The sequence below is a fragment of the Ambystoma mexicanum genome, chromosome 6q, assembly GCF_040938575.1.
Source record: "Ambystoma mexicanum isolate Mex_15411 chromosome 6q, UKY_AmexF1_1, whole genome shotgun sequence".
Taxonomy (NCBI): domain Eukaryota; kingdom Metazoa; phylum Chordata; class Amphibia; order Caudata; family Ambystomatidae; genus Ambystoma; species Ambystoma mexicanum.
Window position 1 is genome coordinate 819,565,121 of NC_090937.1, and position 20,003 is coordinate 819,585,123.

General features: G+C 45.1%; 1 protein-coding gene across 13 annotated transcripts in view; it reads left to right on the forward strand.

Moving 5' to 3' along the window:
* Positions 1 to 20,003, forward strand: part of RAPGEF2 (Rap guanine nucleotide exchange factor 2) — a 1,671,940-nt gene that overhangs the window by 1,417,660 nt on the left and 234,277 nt on the right. For all 13 annotated transcript variants that reach the window (XM_069631345.1, XM_069631346.1, XM_069631352.1 and 10 more), the window contains 3 exons: positions 2,709 to 2,816; positions 2,911 to 3,114; positions 17,646 to 17,754. In XM_069631345.1, coding sequence (XP_069487446.1) covers positions 2,709 to 2,816; positions 2,911 to 3,114; positions 17,646 to 17,754 — 421 coding nt within the window. The remainder of the gene's footprint in view (positions 1 to 2,708; positions 2,817 to 2,910; positions 3,115 to 17,645; positions 17,755 to 20,003) is intronic.

A 20,003-nucleotide genomic window follows, 5' to 3' on the forward strand; every position in this document is an offset into this window, starting at 1 on the left:
AGTCCAGTTCCAAATTGAGAGACACAGAGTTAAAGGCACCCTGCCCCTCGCCAAATGTGCGTTAACAACAGTAGAAACCTCTTTGTGCAGTGTATTGTGATGAATCTGGAGGTTTCGTCCCTTCTTCCTTGGGGTAGCCTTCCCCTTTGAGGCTAGGGGCTAGGGAGGTGAGCCCACTAAGCAAACCCTTCCTATGAGTTTGGTGAAAGCGGGACCTCGCGGGGAGTGACTCTTCCAGGGGACGGGGACTCCCATTCCGGTAAGGAACTCCGTACAACTGAGACATGTCTGCATACATGGGAATAACAGAAGTGGATCAGACTGTCAGCCTTGGAACTACAAATAATGTATAAAGTTAATTTGAACAGTTATCTGAAGGCAATTCTGGCCTCTTAATGTGCTTGACAGTTAAACACACCCACTTGGTATTTGCTAGCAAGAATAAAAGTACTTTGCCCCTTGAATGAAGGAGGAGAAGCGATACACAGAGGTGAGCCCCTGACGTACCAAAGTCATTGGGATGAGGAGCCGCGCTATGGAGTGTACCCGGCTGTGGCACAGAGTAGGACCTGGAAATGGGTCCAGAGGGAAACCTGGAGAGAAACTGGGAGAGAAGACTGAGAAAACAAAACACATGGGTGACGAGGCACAGGGCTGTGCAAATTCGTCAAGGCCAAGAGAAGCCGGGCCCACGTGAAGGTAGGGCCACGCGAAGGATGTGGTGGGCCTGTGGAGTCCAGTAACCCACGCCAGACCCGGCGAGTGAGAGAGGAATCGCCCCCTGCTTGCACTATGTGAAATAGAGAGCAACATAGCTTCAAGCAAAGAAAAACACCTGCTTGTGTTCAGGAGAGGGTGCCCAAGAGCAGTGGAGAACTCCAGCGGCACTGGGTCAAAGCCGCCTCACTGGAGCAGGACCTGTTATGGAGAAGGTACAGGGGTTGCTCACAGTAGAGGGTGGTACAGAGACCAGACAGTGGGATCAGCAGAGGGAACAAAGAGTCTAGATCCCTATAAGAGGCAACGCGGTCTGGAGAGTTAGACGAACATAAAAAATAAGAGTGGTTACAGGAGCCCTAAAAACCAGATCCAAGCGGCTCAAAGCCACACACAAAATCCATGAGAAAGATGCACTAGAAGGGCATACACATACCCCTATGAATCATGGGACGAAGAGAACCAAGGGAGCCAGGGGGGACCTATAAAGCAAGTAAGGACTCATTCCAAAGAGAAACCAGAATCGAGTAAGACTGGAATCTCACGGGGAGAAACACACGTAGTTGTTGGCTAAGGATTCAAGAAATATCCCTTCCTCTCTGGCCACTGAGAGAATTAACTTTTTTTGACACTTGAGATTTTATGCTTTATACCTGAGGAAAACCTTATCTTTATTTGGAACTCTGACAAGATTGACACAAACTGATAGGAGACCTATCTCCTATTAAATAATTGTGGGAACTGACACTAGGAGAGATTCCTGGAAACAATGGGAGATGGCAGAGTTACACTTAGGGAAGCTTATATTGCCCTCTTTCCCTTTTAAGTTGTTTTTCTAAGTGGTACAGTCAGTTTAGAAGGTAGGATTTGGACAGAGGGCAATGTTTATTATTTTGGCTAACATTGACAAGCACCCTTAGTTTACTTAGGTAGGGGGCGTCCCTATTAAAAATAGGGTCAGTACAGCATTTTCTTACAACTCATGTAGTAAATGTATGTCTTCTGGTCCGAGTCTTTCTACTGGTTCACCATAAGGCCAGAGTCTGCCTTTCCTGAGGTTTACTAATCTAATTTGAGTAACAGAAAAAATCCAGGCTGGTGAGTCTGGAAATGTATTGCAAACCTGCATGGGTAATTGGACCCATGTGTAAGCAAGTATAGGCATTTCTTTTCACCCTAAAACATTTGAATGTAGCCAATCAAGTTTTCATGTAGCGCTGAAAGACCGCTATGAGGTTGGCCTGTGCTTGACATAAACAGTGACTGAACATGACCAAACTTATAACGCCTATTTTTTCATTGCCTAGGAAAGACATGCTAAGTGTATTTATTTATGTTCTCAGTAGCTGTAAATACACCAGTAGGTTGATTTGGCACATAGAAAGTATTCAAACAGCTGCAGTAAGCAGACTGATATCTGGCTGCCTAAGTGTCTATGCTAGGACTGGTGCCCACACACACGAGAAACGGACCCAAACACTCGGTTCAGTCGAGTGAGTTCGCTTTCTACATTACCGGCTACGTGCTGTGTCCCATATGCTCCCCCACCAACTCTCAAGTTATGCCTGCTATCCTCTAGGGCTTCAATGGCTTTGTAAAGTTAGGGCCCCTCATAAGCCCGTCTTTGCATGCTCTGGGAATCATCTGCATATACTGCATTTTTTAAATGAAAGGGTGGTGAGTGAATGAAGACTTTCAAACATATATACTTGTTTGTATTTGCCAAATTAATATTACCTCCAAAAGGATTTAGGATAGCCATGCAACATACGTCAAAGACACATTTAGAACTTTCCAAATTGTTAGTATTCTGGCTGGGTTATATGTTTGTGAGATTTTTTTTGCTCTCTTTCATGTTAGCGTTGGATGTCACCCATGTACATAGTCGTAAAATGTGAAAAGCGTTTATCAACTGACAATGTAAGAATTTCGACATATATTTATCTGCATAAAACAATATCAATCACCATGTACATTGAATCCAACCACAGGTTACACGGGTAGTGTTGCTGTGGGTGAACAATCACTTCAATGACTTTGAGGGAGATCCTGCTATGACTCGCTTTCTCGAAGAATTTGAGAACAATTTGGAGAGAGAGGTAAGAATACTATTGTCTGTAGCAGAAATCAGATTTGTAGGTCAAATATCACAAGCACTGATTGTTAACTATGTTCTGTGATTTTGTTTTGTAGAAAATGGGTGGCCATCTGAGACTGTTAAATATTGCCTGTGCTGCTAAAGCAAAAAGACGACTGATAACAATAACAAAGCCGTCTCGGGAAGCACCTTTACCTTTCACTTTACTGGGCGGGTCGGAAAAGGGATTTGGCATCTTTGTAGACAGCGTGGATCCTGGCAGCAAAGCAGTAGAAGCGGGATTGAAGCGTGGTGACCAGGTACAGTGTTCTTGACTGTGGCCCCACCTACTGCTTCCTACCATTTATCCAATAACTTTACTCTGATTTTACTTCACACCCCTTCACTTCTTACCAGGTCTCTCCATAGTCCTGTTTCTGGTACTTTTTACCTCTTTCAATCCTTCTGTTATTCACATGTCATTTCAGACAGAATCTTTGCTGTGTTGCACTATTCTCATTGATGTTTTACATGGTCTGCAAGTAAATCTTCGCTAACATAAAGGGAATTGCCTGCACAATTTCTGTTCTCCTTTGAGAAAGTACCAGTGCATCTTTTTTACGTGGCATATTCTCTATTCATCTGCGTAATCTGGCATGGGTTACACTTATATTAAATTGGCTAACACAAGTTGTGCATGTTTTTAAAATGTTGTTCCTGTCATGCATGGTTGATTGGTTATACAGCAAGTATGTTGACTCCTAAATCGAGATGGCTTTCTAAAAAGTATTTTATACAAATTATTGGCATGTCTTTTGGAATTCTGTATTGAGCTGACCTTTGAATCTCCTGGCTGTACTTTGATGATTGAAATCCATTATGAAAATAATGTTCCAAAAGTGGACCACTGTGTGGATGTATGTATGTATGTATGCATGTGTGTGTGTTAAATGTTAAAGGTATTTTTACCACGCACCGTCACCAACGGAGTTGGTCCCCAGGTGCTCTGGCGGATCTGCAAACGAGAAGGTGAGATGGGTTGGTAGGTGAAGCGGGAGTAGAATAGTGAGAGGAGTGGTGTTCTGTTGGCATCTTCAACTCGGTATGCACCGGGTGCTGAGCTTTGGTGCAGTTATCGGATCGATGTCAGTCCTCGTGTGCTGTTGCTGCAGCTTATGTGGTGTTGCAGTGTTGTGAAGTGCGTGCGGGTACGAGAGATGGTTGTGTGAGATTTTTGAGTGAGATAAGTCTGCGGAAATGCTGAGTTTTTTGTTAGTGGGTTATATGAAGTTTAACATGCTAACATTCAGAACTCTGTCCGAGTGTGGCGCTCTCTAATCCTCCCAATCTCATGAAGGGGTTACGCCTGGCCGGGTTTTAGGTTTGTGTGACGCGCTCTGTAAGTGTTCTAATTCTGATGGAGTGAGTGTTGTGGGTTGGGTTTTAGTTGGTGCGATGCGCTCGCCGTTCTATTCGAGCGAGCTCTGTAGGTGTTCTAATGCTAATGGATTGATTAATGTGGGATGGGTGGCTATTCTCCTCCTTGGGTGTTGGAGCAGGTGTTGTGGTCTCCTCTTACAAACTTTCTATCTAAATGTTTCTGCTGGGAGTTTGGATATGGTACGGCTGGGTGGCAGTGGATGGGTCATTTAAGGGCTTTCATCTCGGTCTGAGTATGTGATCAGTCTATAGTGACCTCCTTTTGTGGCCATTTCCCATAATATCTTATGGTCTGTCGTGGGGTCCGTTCTTTGGGTTCCGTGTACGTCCATTTTGGGAGTGATCGAGGTTGGTGTTTTTATTCATCGTTGTTTAACGGGGTGGGCATTCTAGAGCGCCGCTGTTGTAGTTACGCTGTGAAGAGCCATGATTTGAGGAGTTTCCTGAAAGCTAGGTGGTTTGTTGTGTTCCCTATATTCATAGGTAGGTCATTACAGGTTTTCGGTGCATGGTGAGAGAAAGAGGATCCTCCGAGTTTTCTTCTGTTATAGGGTTTTGGTTCCAAGCGTATGTCGGTGCTTGATCTCAGTGTTCTTGTCGGTTGATGTAGGCGTAGTTTATCGCTTAGAAATTCTGTGCCTTGTTTGTGTATTGCTCTGTGCGTGATGCACATGGACTTAAACTTAATTCGCTGTTTTAATGGTAGCCAGTGTAGTATTTTTAGCGCGGGTGTGATGTGTTCTCTTCTGGGTAGCTTGAGGAGGAGTCTGGCTGCCGCATTTTGTATTTGTTGTAGTTTTTTTTAGAAGTCATTCGGGCATGCCCAGGTATAGGCTATTGGCGTAATCTACTCTGGACGTGATCAGAGCGATGATGGTAAGTGTTTTGTTGGTGAACGACAGGAACGGTAGGATCCTTTTTGCTGCTCGCAGGAGAAAGAAACATTTCTTGAGTAGAGCATTTACTTGTGGCTCTAGAGTGAGGTTGTTATCCATCAGGACCCCTAGGTTTTTTACAGTGGATGATGGTGCTCGTATGGTGCCGAGCTCTCTTGGCCAGGGGATGTAGCTGATGTCTCCTCCCTTTTTTGAAACAATCATTATCTCTGTTTTGCCTGGATTGATTTTGAGGTGGTTGAGGTTCATCCAGTTGAATATGTCAGGAAGGCAAATCTCTAGTGTGGCGTTTTCTTCTCGGGTGTCTCGTATGTTGAAGATTATTTGAGTATCATCAGCTTAGTTGTAGCATGTGAGGTTGTGTTTTTTGATGAGTTTGATTAATGGGTACATGTAGATGTTGAATAGAAGCGGGGAGAAAGATGATCCTTGTGGTACTCCGCACGTGGAGTCTCTAGGTTTTGATTTAAAAGGTTTCATCCATATGGTTTCTGTTCTGTTTGTTAGGAAGGATTTGATCCATAGTAGGGCGGTATCTGTTATTCCTAGTCGTCCTAATCTCTTTAAGAGGATGTCGTGGTTGACAGTGTCGAAAGCTGCGGATAGATCAAGGAGAATCAGGGCGGTACTGTTGTCCGAGTCTGCGTTCGTTTTTAGGTCGTCCCATATTGAGAGGAGAGCTGATTCTGTTCCTCTCATTGGTCTGAAACCAACTTGTGCCTGGTCTAATAGGCAGTGCGGTTCTATGAATTCTTGGGTTATTTTGTAGACGTACATTTCTAGCAGTTTGGCTATGTAGGGTATGTTGGAAATGAGTCTGTAGTTGGATAACTCCTCTATGTTTCCTATTTTGTCTTTGAGTAGCGGCTTGATGTGAGCCGTTTTGAAGGTCTATGGTACTTTACCTGTTGAGATTGAGAGGTTGAGGAGATTCCTATGGTATTCCATGGGGGTTCCTTGTTTTGTATATGTCCGGGGGGCAGGGGTCTTCAGGAGAGCCTGATTTGTTGCTTTGGTTTACCAGTTTGACGAAAGTCTCCACTGATATTTCTGGGAAGTTTCGAAGCTTGTTTGGATGTTCCTCATGGGTGTCGGTGGGGTTTGAGGTGTGATCGCTTGGCCTGTTTTGTATGGTGTGTTGGATGGAAGTTATTTTGTTTTTGAAGTGGTCTCCTAGGTCTTCGCATATTTTCATTGGTGGATTTGGCGTGTTGTTGCAGTTCGGTGGTTTTATTTAATTTCGTTTATGATTTTGAAGAGTTCTTTTTGGGCGTTTGGTGCTCTGAAGATCCGGTTGTCGTAATATTTCCTCTTCGCTTTTTGTATTTCCTTTTTATATGAGCGGATCTGTTGCAGGAATTTCAATTTGTTTGCAGTGCTTTTGTCTGTCCTCCATTCAGATTCTAGTTTTTGTTTTTTTCTTTTCATGGCGCAGAGTAGTGGGGTGAACGATTTTGCTGATGATTTCTTACGTGATGGGGTGAAGGGCTTTTCTTTGGCGAGGTCATCTAGGGTTGTTGCCATCCAGGTATGTAGCAGGACAACTTTTTTGTCTAGGTCGGCTTCTTCCATGGTTGTTGCTTGTGTTTTGCTGAGTTCCAGGAGCTTGGTTAGGTTGGAGTTTTTTATGGTTCTCCAATTTCTTTTCATCATGAGCAGTGGTTTTTCTTGTTGCTTCTTTGTTGGAGCGGCCGTTGTGATTATGAACAGAATGAGGAGGAGGTTGCTCCAGAGTATTTGAATTGGGGGTGCCATGGTGATGAGATCCTTGTTGGCGAAGATTGCATCAAGTGTGTGCCCTGCTGAGTGTGTTGCTCCTTTGACTAGTTGTTGTAGGTTCATGGCTGCTAGTTGGGCGGTTAAGGATTTTTGTGTGCTTGTGGTTTCTTCATCGAACCACATGTTGAAATCTCTGAGGATGATCAGATGATTGTACTTGATGGCTAGGATGGTGATTGCTTCCGTGAAGGCGTCTATGAAAGTCGCATCGTAGGTTGGCGGTCTGCAAATCCGTATGAATTTCAGGTTTGTTTTTGGGTTTACTGATAGCCGTAGTATTAAGGATTTGCATTTATCTATGTTTAGTGGATCTTCCATTTTGATGGCCAGCTGCTCCTTGTGGATGATCGCTAGCCCCCCCTCCTTTTGGATTTCCTGTTCGCTTGGATGCATTTGATGTTTTCAGGCAGGCAGTTGTTGAGGGTGATCTTGTAGTTGTCGTCTAGCCATGTTTCGGTTACAAATAGGATGTCTATGCCTCCTTCTGATAGGAGGTCTTATATTTCGGTTGAATGTTTGGACATTGACCTTGCGTTTATTAAATTACAGTGGATTCTGTGGGTGTGATTTTGTTTTGTGGTTATTCGTTGTTCAGGTTTGTAGTTGTCCGGTCGTGGTGTTTCTGTATTGATGTTGGTAGGATGAAGAACGGCGACAGTGGTCCACTTTTGAAACATTCTCATAATGGATGAAGAAAATAGAAGCAGCAGCTCTATATATATATATATATATATATTTCTGAGGCTTGTGGAATCTGCTTAGATCACATGCTGTGGATAGGCCGACATCTAGTGGAAGCTGCGGAGTATTACAGTTTGTTTTTCGAAACTCGAAAATGGGCGTCGACACAGGCGTGCCAGTAATACTATCCCTAGTGTGACGTCCACTGTACCCAAGATCCCTCACGCGTCTAGGATCCTCAGATTGTTTTTTTCCGCCATACTGGTCGGAAGCATCTTGCGGAGTCCCCTGGCCTTAGCCATACTTTTACTAACAATTGAAATTTATTAATCTTTATTAACATCCTTCCCCACACCAACGTCGACCCTCGACACTCGACGACGGCTGGAGAAGACATCGACCGTCGGCTGCTGCACGACGGATCTGGGCCTCGGAAGGCCGCTGGCCTCGGCCCGGGCCTAGTAGGCCGCTGGCCTGGGCCCTGCAAGTAGGGAGAGTGGGGGGTGGTACATACTCTTCACTCTTGGTATATGGATACACTTATATATTTCCTACACTTATCAGCCCGCTGCCTCAAGGTGCGTATGGAGGGTACCCCTTTCCAATTCTGCCCCAAGTGCAACCGCAAATACCCTTGGGTCGACAGGCACGCCACGTGCAACCTCTGCTTGCCGAGGGACCACCCCGAAGCGAACTGCAGAGCGTGTAGTAGGTTTAAACCTAAGACACTTAAGGACCGTTCGACAAAGCGTTGGGCCCACCACGCCAGGCATGCGGCCATGGCAGCGGAGGGCGCCTTCAGCGATGGCAGCGACGCCGTACTTTCGGACGGCGAGGGCATTACGGCGTCGAAAGACAGCCGAGCGCAGGTCCCCAACCTCGGAAGGTCGTCCGGCAGGGCGGCTATGGGGAAGACCCCCGGCGACGCAAGCGCTACACACCCTACACACACTAAGCACACTAAGTCCAACCGAACCTCGACGACGTCGACTTCTCGGAAAGAGGCACAGATAGAACGGTCCGACTCGGTGTCCTCTGGGCGCTCTCGATCGAGATCGCCTCATGACGCAAGGCAATCATCCACTCTTGCCAAGAGTGCCTCGCTCCCTAGACTAATGGAAGTTCGATCGTCGGAGGACGAAGACGACTTCCACCCCCAGGCCGCGCTCCAAGAGACGGAGCCCGCAGTTAACACCAGCGAGGCCCCACGCTCGAAAGACACAGATACCTCTCCCGATCCTCGACGCCAGGTGTCGAAAGTCTCCGGGGCCTCCAAGGGACAGGGAAAACATTTTTCCACGCACGGGGAGGGGGGGGAAACAGCGAAAAGCACATTTTTCCACTCCTGTAAGACCATCCTTCCCCCCTAAGTCTACTGAGAGATCAACATCCAGCAAGGGTACCCTTGATAAGTCCCCTAAATTGCCTACTAAGGTCATCCCCTGTTCCAAAGAATGGTCCAGCGAAGACATAGACAGGGTCATGTCAAGGATGTCTTCCTTGGCTGATTTTTACGACAAGAATCCAGAGCATTTCCTCTCGTATGACCCTCAGGGGGCCACACCCTCAGGTTCTACTGATCCCATCCCCCTAAATAAAAGGGCCCGGTTCGAAAGACCTGAACCCTTCGAGGTACAGCCTTACTCTACTCCATACTCTACTCCACACCCCAGGTACCAAGGAGAGCCTTTCCCTGAGGGGGACCAGGAGTTTGGAATTATGGAGGAACAAACCGGGACGGAATACTATGCGGATGATGAGGACCAGGAGGAGGGAGAAGATGAGCAGGAAATTTACAGAGTAGATTCCCCGGTAGAGAACGAAGCCCCAGTTACCGACTCGCCAGTCGATAACCAGCCCCTCCTTAATGAGGTTCTCGCTCGCGCGGCAGAACATTTTCACATCGACACCCACGGTGTACAGGAGGAAAGGGACTTCGCAGAAGAGTTGGTGGGAGAGAGGAGGCCGGTCGCTCAGACCATCCCTATCCTTAAATCCATCCAACGAAGAATAGATCCGTCCCTGGTGAACCCAAACCTCACCAGAGCAGTCAACCCCAGGGTCGAAAAACTTTTCCGGGCAGCCCAGTCTGACCCTCTCTATATAAGAGGACATCTTAAACCAGACTCCCTAGTTGTTACCAACACTCGGAAGAGGGCTGGAACACCCTTATCTTCGTCAGAAGCTCCTCCCGACAAGGAGAGCAAGAAACTTTACGGGTTTGGCAGGAAGGTAGCCTCAACGTCCGCCTACCAAGCATGGATTGCTAACTCCACCACCCTGTTGGCCAGCTACAACTGCCATCAATGGGAAGAGGTCGCGGCACTCATAGCCTCTGCTCCTGAACCGTTAAAGGGCCAATTGGCTCGGATCTCGGCAGAAGGGAGAGCCGTGTCTGGTTGCATATTGAAAGCAACTTTCGACGCCGCGGACAACGCAGGAAGATTGATAGCAGAAGGTACTGTTATCAAGAGACATGCGTGGTTACGGCAGTCGGGGTTCAAAACAGAAACTCAGGCTTCATTAATAGACAAGCCGGTGGAACCCGATCTATTGTTTGGGAAAGCGGTCGAAGACGCACTGAAAAACGCCAAGGACGAATACGAAATACTTAAATCCCTTGGCCAACTAACCAACAAACCCCCTAACCAGAGGGGGAACAGTAATTTTCGTCGCCCACGCGGCCAAAATTCACAAAAAGGCAACTATGCCCAGGGACAGGGTACACAGTGGAACAACAGCCAGCAGTCTACCCAAAGTTACGGCAGGGGTAACAAAAGAGGTCGTGGGAGAGGCAGAGGCAGCCCCAACAAGGGAGGTGGCACGCCTCCACCAAAGCAGTGACGCTCAGTTCAGGGTCCCTTCTCACGCAACCCCAGTAGGGGGACGCATTTCCAACTTCACCCAGGCTTGGGAAGGGATCACCTCAGACAGATGGGTGCTGTCAACAGTGTCCACAGGATATTGTATAGAATTACTGCAGCGTCCCCGGAACCATCCTCCACGACAAAAAGTACACTCCTTAGAACATCAGAAAATCCTTCTCGAGGAGATCGCCATTCTGCTAGAAAAGGACGCGATAGAACTCGTCCCAGGACACCAGGTAAACAAGGGTATCTATTCAACTTACTTCCTTGTGCCAAAGAAAGATTTGACAATGCGCCCAGTATTGGACCTACGGCCTGCCAACAAGTATGTCAAGCCCCAAAAATTCCGTATGACCACGCTACAAGAGGTAATCCCCCTCCTAAAAAAGGGGGATTACATGGCAACCTTGGATATGAAAGATGCTTATTTTCATATTTCCATGCTCCCGGCGCACAGAAAGTACTTGCGCTTCAAGGTGGACAGTCGCCACTACCAATTCAAGGTACTGCCCTTCGGGATAGCATCAGCACCAAGGGTATTTACCAAGGTACTGGCGGTGGCAGCGGCACACCTACGCAGGGAGGCAATCCCAGTGTACCCTTATCTGGACGACTGGCTCATAACGGGGGAAACCCCAGGAATTTGCAGGACAAACATTCAAAGGACTATCGACCTCCTCCACGAATTAGGCTTCTCAATCAACGAGAAGAAGTCAAGCCTGGTGCCAAGCACCTCAAAACAGTTCCTAGGAGCAATTCTAGATACTCAGGAAGGGTTGACCTTCCCTTCGGAAGAGAGAATTCGGAATATACTACTGCAAATTCCACATTATCAGTCCGGTCAACAAATAACGGTACGCAAAGCAATGCGGTTACTGGGCATGATGGCGTCATGCATTTACCTGGTCCCCCACGCGCGACTGCGCATGCGTCCCATGCAGGAATGGTTGGCGAAACAGTGGTCTCAGGCAAGTGGTCAGTGGGACGATCTAGTGGTCGTTTCGCCAACACTTGTACAGAGCCTACACTGGTGGACAAGAGAGAATCTCGCAAGGGGAAAACCCTTTTACGATCCCGAAATACAGGCAGTGGTGACTACAGAGGCATGCCTGACTGGGTGGGGAGCTCACCATCTCCACCACACAGCTCAGGGTCTCTGGTCTCACTCAGTAGCCAAGAACCACATCAACCTCCTAGAGCTTCTGGCAGTATTCCGAGTGCTTCGGGCGTTCGAGCCCCATCTACTAAACCTGTCGGTGCAGATCCGGACGGACAGCACGACAGCCATGTTCTATCTGAACAAGCAAGGAGGGACTCGTTCGCCAAATCTGTCCAAGCTTGCCCAGAAAATCTGGATTTGGGCACTCAGACGGAACATCTTCCTGTCATCGCAACATGTTCCAGGGGAGCTCAATTCCCTAGCGGATGCTCTAAGCAGAGACTCCCTCCCAGAAGAACACGAATGGGTCCTTCACAGAGAGATCGTAGAAGATCTCTTCTCTCAGTGGGGTTTCCCCACTATAGACTTATTCGCCACAAGCGAAAACAAACTATGCCCAGGATTTGCATCCAGGTTCCCCCAGCCAGACTCCCAAAGGAACGCCCTGTGGATGAACTGGTCAGGGATGTTTGCGTACTCTTTTCCACCGACTCCTCTCATCAGGAAGGTGGTGTACAAGATGAACAAGGAATCGATGACGCTCATCCTAGTTGCTCCCATGTGGGCGAGACAACCATGGTTTCCACACCTACGCAGGATGGCGGTGTGCGAGCCCATCAAACTTCCAGCCTGGTACAACCTACTGTCCCAGCAACAAGGTCAAACAGTGCACCAGCAACCCAACTCAATGAACCTGGCAGCATGGCTCCTGAGGTCATAGAGTTTGGACACCTCAATTTGCCACAGAGGTGTATGGACATCCTAAAGGAATCCAGGAAACCAAACACAAGGCACTGTTACTTTGACAAGTGGAAGAGATTCGTTATTTGGTGCCAGAATAAACAAATCAACCCTGTTGATTGCACTCCTTGCAACGTCGTGACATACATGCTCCACCTGCTGGATGCAGGATTGGTTTTTAACTCCCTGAAAGTACACCTGGCAGCCCTCTCGGCTTACACCACATCCCATAACAAGGTGTCGTGGTGGAAAGTACCAGTAGTTAAAGCCTTCATGGAAGGAGTAAAGAGACTTCACCCTCCTATTTCAAACCCACCGCCAGGATGGGACCTTAATGTGGTGCTAGCTAAGCTCATGGGCCCCCCTTTCGAACCCATGCATAAAAGTAGTCTCAAACACCTGACTTATAAAACGGCCTTCTTAGTAGCCATTACCTCTATAAGAAGGGTCAGTGAAATTCAGGCTCTGTCAGTGCAGGATCCTTTCTTTACTATCCACAAAGACAAACTGGTTTTACGCACACACCCTAGGTTCTCACCTAAATTTATATCAAAGTTCCATGTAAACCAGTCCATCGAGCTTCCGGCTTTCTTCCAGAACCCGCAAAGCTCGGCTGAGGTGAAACTACACACCCTAGATGTGCGTAGGACGGTCCTCTACTATGTAAACAAAACCAGACCGCTAAGGAAAACAGATCAACTGTTTGTCTCCGTAGCCACAGGCAGAGAGGGAGATGTCGTCTCTAAAGGCGCTATCTCGAAGTGGATTATCAACTGTATACAGCTGTGTTACTCTCTTTCTGAAAAAACTCTGCCTTTTACGCCAAGGGCCCACTCTACTAGAGGCATTGGGGCCACTCTGGCTTTCATTGCAAATGTTCCCCTCGACACCATTTGCAAAGCAGCTACTTGGAGCTCTATTCACACTTTTACTCAGCATTACTGCATTGACACTCATTCCAAGACAGATACACAAGTGGGACAAGCGGTTCTAAGACACCTGTTTGCTCATGACCCTTCTCACATCCCACCTCCTTCTTCTGGTACTGCTCGCTAATCTATGCACAGCATGTGATCTAAGCAGATTCCACAAGCCTCAGAAGGGATACATTACTCACCGTAATCGTATTTCTGATGCTTGTATCTGCTTAGATTCACATGCGACCCACCCTTCCTCCCCTCCGAGAGAAGGCGCATGATTGCTTGTAGTCTTACCTTTCGGTGAGTAATGTATCCCATATATATATATATATATATATTTATATATGCTACAGAAAGACTGTTACTGGTAAGTAATATTTGTCATATGTCCAGAATGTTTGTCTTACAAACATTTTTAATACATTCCTTCAGGTGGGCTTGGCCATTGGAAGAAGTAAAAATGTTTTGAAGTTTATGGACCATTCAAATTTACTGTGACATTGTAGAGAAATAATGAAAATGTTAGCGTAATTCTAATTTTACAATAGTCAAATAAGTTATGTGGAAGCATACCGTGCTTCTCAGTATTCTATGATAGATGCTACGGTACGCTGGGGGAGATGTAAGGAGTTGTCATGTAGAAATTAATGTATTTGATAAGGCACAACTTTCAAATATTAGAAGAGTAATCCAAAGCCTAGCAAGCAGAACCTGCAATAACAGTGGAGTAGAGCAAGAACCCACTTATATGAGTCAACCTGGGACCATACGTCCTGAGAACCAAGTGCCTGTAGAGTCATACAGGTCATGATGACAGCACAAACCGTAGCTAATGAGTCGGCCATTAGCCAAGAAGTTATGTGTTTGAGCCAAGAAACATTTCCCAGTGTTGAGGCAGCTTTGACCTGCATAAACTGTAGTCCCCACTGCCTTTGTGGATTTAATCACAATATTGATTTGAAATCTGTGGTAAGATGGAGATGGGCCAATTGAAGGCATTTATGCAAGTTTGTGTATTCAAATATAAAAATAAAAGGCCTGTCTATCCCTAGTAATAGGGTGTTAGCCCTACCTAATCCAAACCTAACTAGGGTGTTCGTTAGTGAGGTTGTCCAAATCAATAGTCCATCCTCTGTCCAAAACTATCCTATTCTGGCCCACCACGAATCAAGAAAATAAAAGAAGAGTGGTCCAGGAGAATTACTTCCTTCTCCTGGACAGGCCCCTATAGCCTTAGCAGTTCTGTCTTGCGATGGCTGCTGAAAATGTCATGAGTTATTTTAATTCTTCAAAGGGCTTTTACCCCTCCTGGGCTTCTTGTATTCTTTACAAATAATTACCTTGTTCCCCAAATAATGAATCTTGCAGCATCTCTTAATAAATCTTTATACTTTTCTGGAAGTACGGCAGATGGCTTTTGTGGTGTTCCTTACTTTTTAACGTATTCCTCTTTACTGGGATGAATCTAACTGGTCCCTTGGCAGTCTCTGCTCTCTTTCCAATATTAACTTTTACTGGAACACGTATGATTAGTTTCTTGGTAATCTTCACTGTTTCCAATAGACACTTGCACTGGGACGAGTGTGATTAGTCCCTTGGTAATCTTCACTCTCATTTCGACCAGTCCCCCATCCGGCTCTCCCAGCGTTCGAGTGACCTCTTTTGAATCGGGCAGGCATCACCAGCTCTTCCTGTGGGGTCTAGTTTCTCCTTCTGGTACAACTGCTTCGGTTGTTCACGTCTTTATTCTTTACGCTGCTCTGTGGAGTCCTTCCTGGTATGGTCTTGGTGCAGTTCAAGGACCACCCGGTCCACCCTTATTGGGGTCGCGCCACTGCCTCCAGGTTCTTCCCAGGCACACAGGTCAGCTCCCTTCCTTCTCCATGCCTCCTTTGTCAGATTTCCATCGTTCTCTTTACTCAGGATGTGTTGGCGTCTCCTGGCTTCTTCCTCAGCCCTTGTTTGAACTTTCTGGGCTTTAGTGACAAACCTCACTAGTCCTCTTTTTATTAGAGTATGCTGGGTCCTCCCTAGCATAGACATACATTCCTTTGTTTCTTTCACCTGATGCCTTGTGCCTTCTTGGTCTATCCTCTTTATCCCAGTGTGGTTGGCTGCCAAACATGGAGTACTCTGTATGGTTCTCACATTCTTTTTCTTCACAGTACAACTGGCCTGCCAAGCTGGATTCTTGGGAATATTACAGTAACAAATAGTAACTGGTTTGGAGTGACTTGAGTGCTTGTTAGGGAGTCCTTGTCCCCAAGAGAGGGGCGTCTCTCCCTGTGCGATCGAATTTTCCACCACCCTTAAGGGGAATATCTTGTAGCGGACTCACCTCCCTACCCTCACAGAGAAGGTCTCCATTCTGGGGAGAAGTGACGAGATCCTGTGAATCGTCACATATCGCATATTAAATGATGTGACCCATTTTTGGCTAAGGTAAAAGACATCATCTCTTGTGGATATTTTAAGCTATTGCTGTGCCAAATTCACGTCCTCTTAGGCAAAATGTGTCGGTCTATGTGATAGCATTTTGATTAAACCCATTCTTTTCCATACACTTGCAGGCATTGCTGAATATTCAAAACAATATCTCAACCCTGAGGTTTACCTACAGAGGGCATGGGTCAGGCTGTCATCAGCATACTTATTGTATTCCACATCATCCCCTTTGTGCGAAAGACATTCAATAACCCCATGTGGTACATCAAAAGCCAAAGGAGATGTTGGCATTATGTCATTCTTTCTCGACCCTTTCGTCCTACCCGGCATAAGAAGCTACTCACAGCAAAGCAATTGCCAAGAATTCTCTACTTCTGCAGACGTCACAACAGCTCTGACATGCTGCTTAATGTTTCAACATTAAGAAAACGGAAATGTACTTTCTGTCCAACAACTATGAAACAAGGTAGATTATCCTCCGCTCACACCATGGTGGTCTTGGTTTTGTTACCAAAATGGAATCTAAAATGGAGGGATTGGCCAGAGGTAACCAACTTTTGGGTCCTCTAGTTCAAGTATTTTTGTAAATGGGCCAGAGAAACATGTAACCCGGTGCCAGGTAATTGTTTGCCTCTTCACTCAAAGCAGACAGAGTTCTGATATTGATCACAATTGACACAGCTGCTGAGGTTGGATCCTTGTCAACAAGTTTACTTGAAAAGGAATCCAGTGCATCTCTTTTGGTGGCGCAGTCTGGACACCATCCTTAAAATGCCTGCTCCTAGGCATTCTGATAATTGTAGCTTCAATAGGTTTCAGCACCACACAACTAACCTAGAATAATGCCACAATTGGAAGGTTAGCACATCATCCTCTGCCCCTGGATGATTGCTGCTTCTTGTGAAGCTTGTGTTTGTGTATGGTGGTTCTCTGGTGTTTGATGGGCTCAATTACTACATCATTGATGGCTGTTTCTAGTTTGATATTATACATCTTCAGTATTCTCCAGCACTGGATCTTACATAGATTGAAATGCTTCGATTATTTCCTGTTATTAGGCTGGTAATCATTGATAAATTTGAAAAGCAGTTTAACATATACATAACAAAAAACTGCATTCACTTCAGTGATCCAACTACATCATGATAAGCCTTCTAACCCCTCCCCCCACCAACTCCCCCAGCCAATGAGGTGGTCGGCCATAAGCAGCCCCTATTGGAGCCATCTTGAGATTATTTACCACATGTAGTGAGTGTGGGAGCCCCCGATCTACTGTCTGTTGTTTCTGATTATACATCTTCAGTATTCTTGCTGCCACCTGCAATGATTAATGATGAATGTGCCTTCCCTATTAAAATAGGCAATATTCATATCAACCTTTTAGATTAGACGTCTTACTGCCATAGACTTTAGCCCAGTTAGACCGTAAGCCACTGTTTTCAGCCTGGATCACCCTGGCATCAGAGCTTAGGTTGGGGACTGGCTAAAACACTCACATCTGATATCCTATAAGCCTAAATTGAATAGAGTACCTGGCCATGCTTATGTGCTAGGCATTGAGCAAGGCGAATAAATACCTTTGTATCATTGATTTATAATAGCAGGTCTTGGAGCAGCTTTTTCGACGATTCAGGTTTCATATCCTTCAGCATTCTCTGGGCACAACCAAGATCAAATGATTTGTGCAAAGCTGCTTTTTAAGATGAATCTGAAATGATGTATGCTTTGACTTGGATTTGTGGAAAAATAAAAATTGCATACACGCTGAAATAGGGGAATAGGAAACATTTCAATGTTTGTTAAATAAGCCAAAAATCTGTTGCTATAAATGCTGGTATACTTTACAAGAAACACAATTGTTTTTGAGCGCTATGCGATATTATCCCCTGACCAGTTCAAATGTAATATGTCATTTATTTTTAGATTCTGGAGGTAAATGGTCAAAATTTCGAAAACATTCAGCTGACCAAGGCCATGGAAATTCTTAAAAACAATACACATTTATCGATCACTGTGAAAACCAACTTATTTGGTAAGATTATTAGCTTTTTGGTGTTTATTTGTTTATTTCTGTGTTCATGTGTGCATTGCTCTGGACAAGGAAACAAAGATTTTGATCTTGTAGACGTTCAGCGATGGTAAAGATTAGAAAAGCAAGGCAAGTTGAAATTTCGCATTATTTGCAGGCCTCTCTTTTGCGCCTTATTTTCAGTTACCCACTTCCCTAGAAATAGGAACAAAATCCGATGTGAAAAGGCAGCAAAGTTAAGCATTCATTTACATTAAATGTCTCAGTGATGTTTTACTCAATTGGCATTTATAACTGTAAAAATTGAATTCATCATTTTGTCATGTACATGTGACAATTTATGACTAATGAAGAAATTCAGCTGTCGAGCCATTCTACCTAGATAGCTGGTTGCACACTGCTTGGACATGGCTAGGGAATGCTGTACTAGGTGCATGCCATTCCTAGTTGGTAAATGATGTCCTCTGTATCAGATGTAAGTGCAGGGGAGGGCCCTCTCTGTTGATGTAGAGATTGTCATGCTGTTGAAAAGTTTGGATGACCACATATGTAGAGATTTTCAAATCATAGTGCATGACATGGCCCCGATTCCCCTGCTGCACAAAGAGGTGGATCCCCTCTCTTTTTAAAACACATATCTTGCCCAAAAGTATATTTCGTAGTTTTTGCCATCTTGGCTTTGGCACTCCAGCAGTGTACTGAACAGTGTGCATGAATGACGCTGGTTAGTTTCACATACTTGATCTTTGATCTTTTTGCTTTGTTTTTTTAGTTATTATTTAATGGGCTTGTTAACAATAGGCTCCCTTGTTAACAATCTTCTCCATGCCCCAGTTAACCGTGAAGGAGCATGGATTGGGCTTGGTCTGCTAGTGCTTATGTTCTGGTTAGACCTGTACGCGTAGGAGGATAGCGAGTGTGTTTTCCAAAGTGCTCTTTGCTCAGCTCCAAAAATGCAAAGCGCGCAGAACTGTTTTTTCATTTTGTTTACGCGCTTGCTTGTGTCATGTTTAATTTCTCTGTTATTTTAAAGAAAGGTCAGTCGATGTGAAATGTTTTCTGGTCCTGTATCCATATATTTTCAACCTCATCCTTCACTGTGCAACTTTTTGTAAATTTCATTTTTTTTATTTACTATTTTTGTACATTTTGTCAATCATGGGCAAAAAATTCACATGTGAATAGTGAATATTGTAGTCCTTCATACTTAAGAATTAAAACCAAGTGGTATTTGTAAACAATTATCAAAATAAACCCTTATATTGGGGCTTCCAAGTTATGGCAGTCGAATGGACTTATGTACCTGATGGTTAAGGCAACCAGCCAACTAACTAATTTCCATTGAAATGTAGGTGCCGTAGCTGTTAAGGGATCCTTGAAGAAATTAAACTTTTGCAGTAAAGTTTATTCTCTGCCAGGTCAGGGCATATATGTCTTGTGCATACAATTTTGGCAACCATCATAAAAATAGGTACACAATAGTAGAAAATAGTGAAGGGAATTCAAGAGGGGCATGACAGACATGGCTCCCCAGAGCAGACAGTTTATATCTGTGTGTGACCTAGTTTATGCAGGAATAGGGTCCCTACCTTAGTCTCACACCGAAGGAATTGTGTTTAGATTGTCATTGTGCAAGAGGGAGAGGCACTGCATACCAAATACTACTTTTGTTCCTTGTATATTTTCATATCTGACAGATTCATATTTAGTATCAGTATTAAGAATCTTCACTCAAGGAATTTTACTCCCCCCCGACCCCCCAATAGTGGAGGGCCATTTTTTAATATCGATTTCATGGGGGGGTGTGCCTGAATCCAATACTCCTTCTGAAGAGTCTGTTAACAACAAAACAGATGTCTTTGTATTCTAGTGCATACAGTCGCCTTATGTGTTGGACTGCACTTCACAATCAGGACAGCAAACACCAAAATGCTTTTGTAATTTTGATCCTTCGAAAGGGCAATTTGTTAGCATGCCTTGAAAATGAATATCTTTGCAAATGTTCCTCTTCCTAGGAATGAGGAGTGGATGCATTGTGCTGACATTCTGATCTTAATAATAGTCGATACCACTTTTGCTTTTTCCTTTTAGGCCAGTCATTTCTTTCCCTTTGAGTCTCCATTTTATGGAGTTATGTTGGCATCCCTCTCTGAAAGTTGAGGTTAAAGGAGACTGCCAGCCCAATGTAATATTTCAGTCCTTTGGTTCCAACAAATCTGAATTCTCTTGATCATTACCTTTGCGCCAGTGAG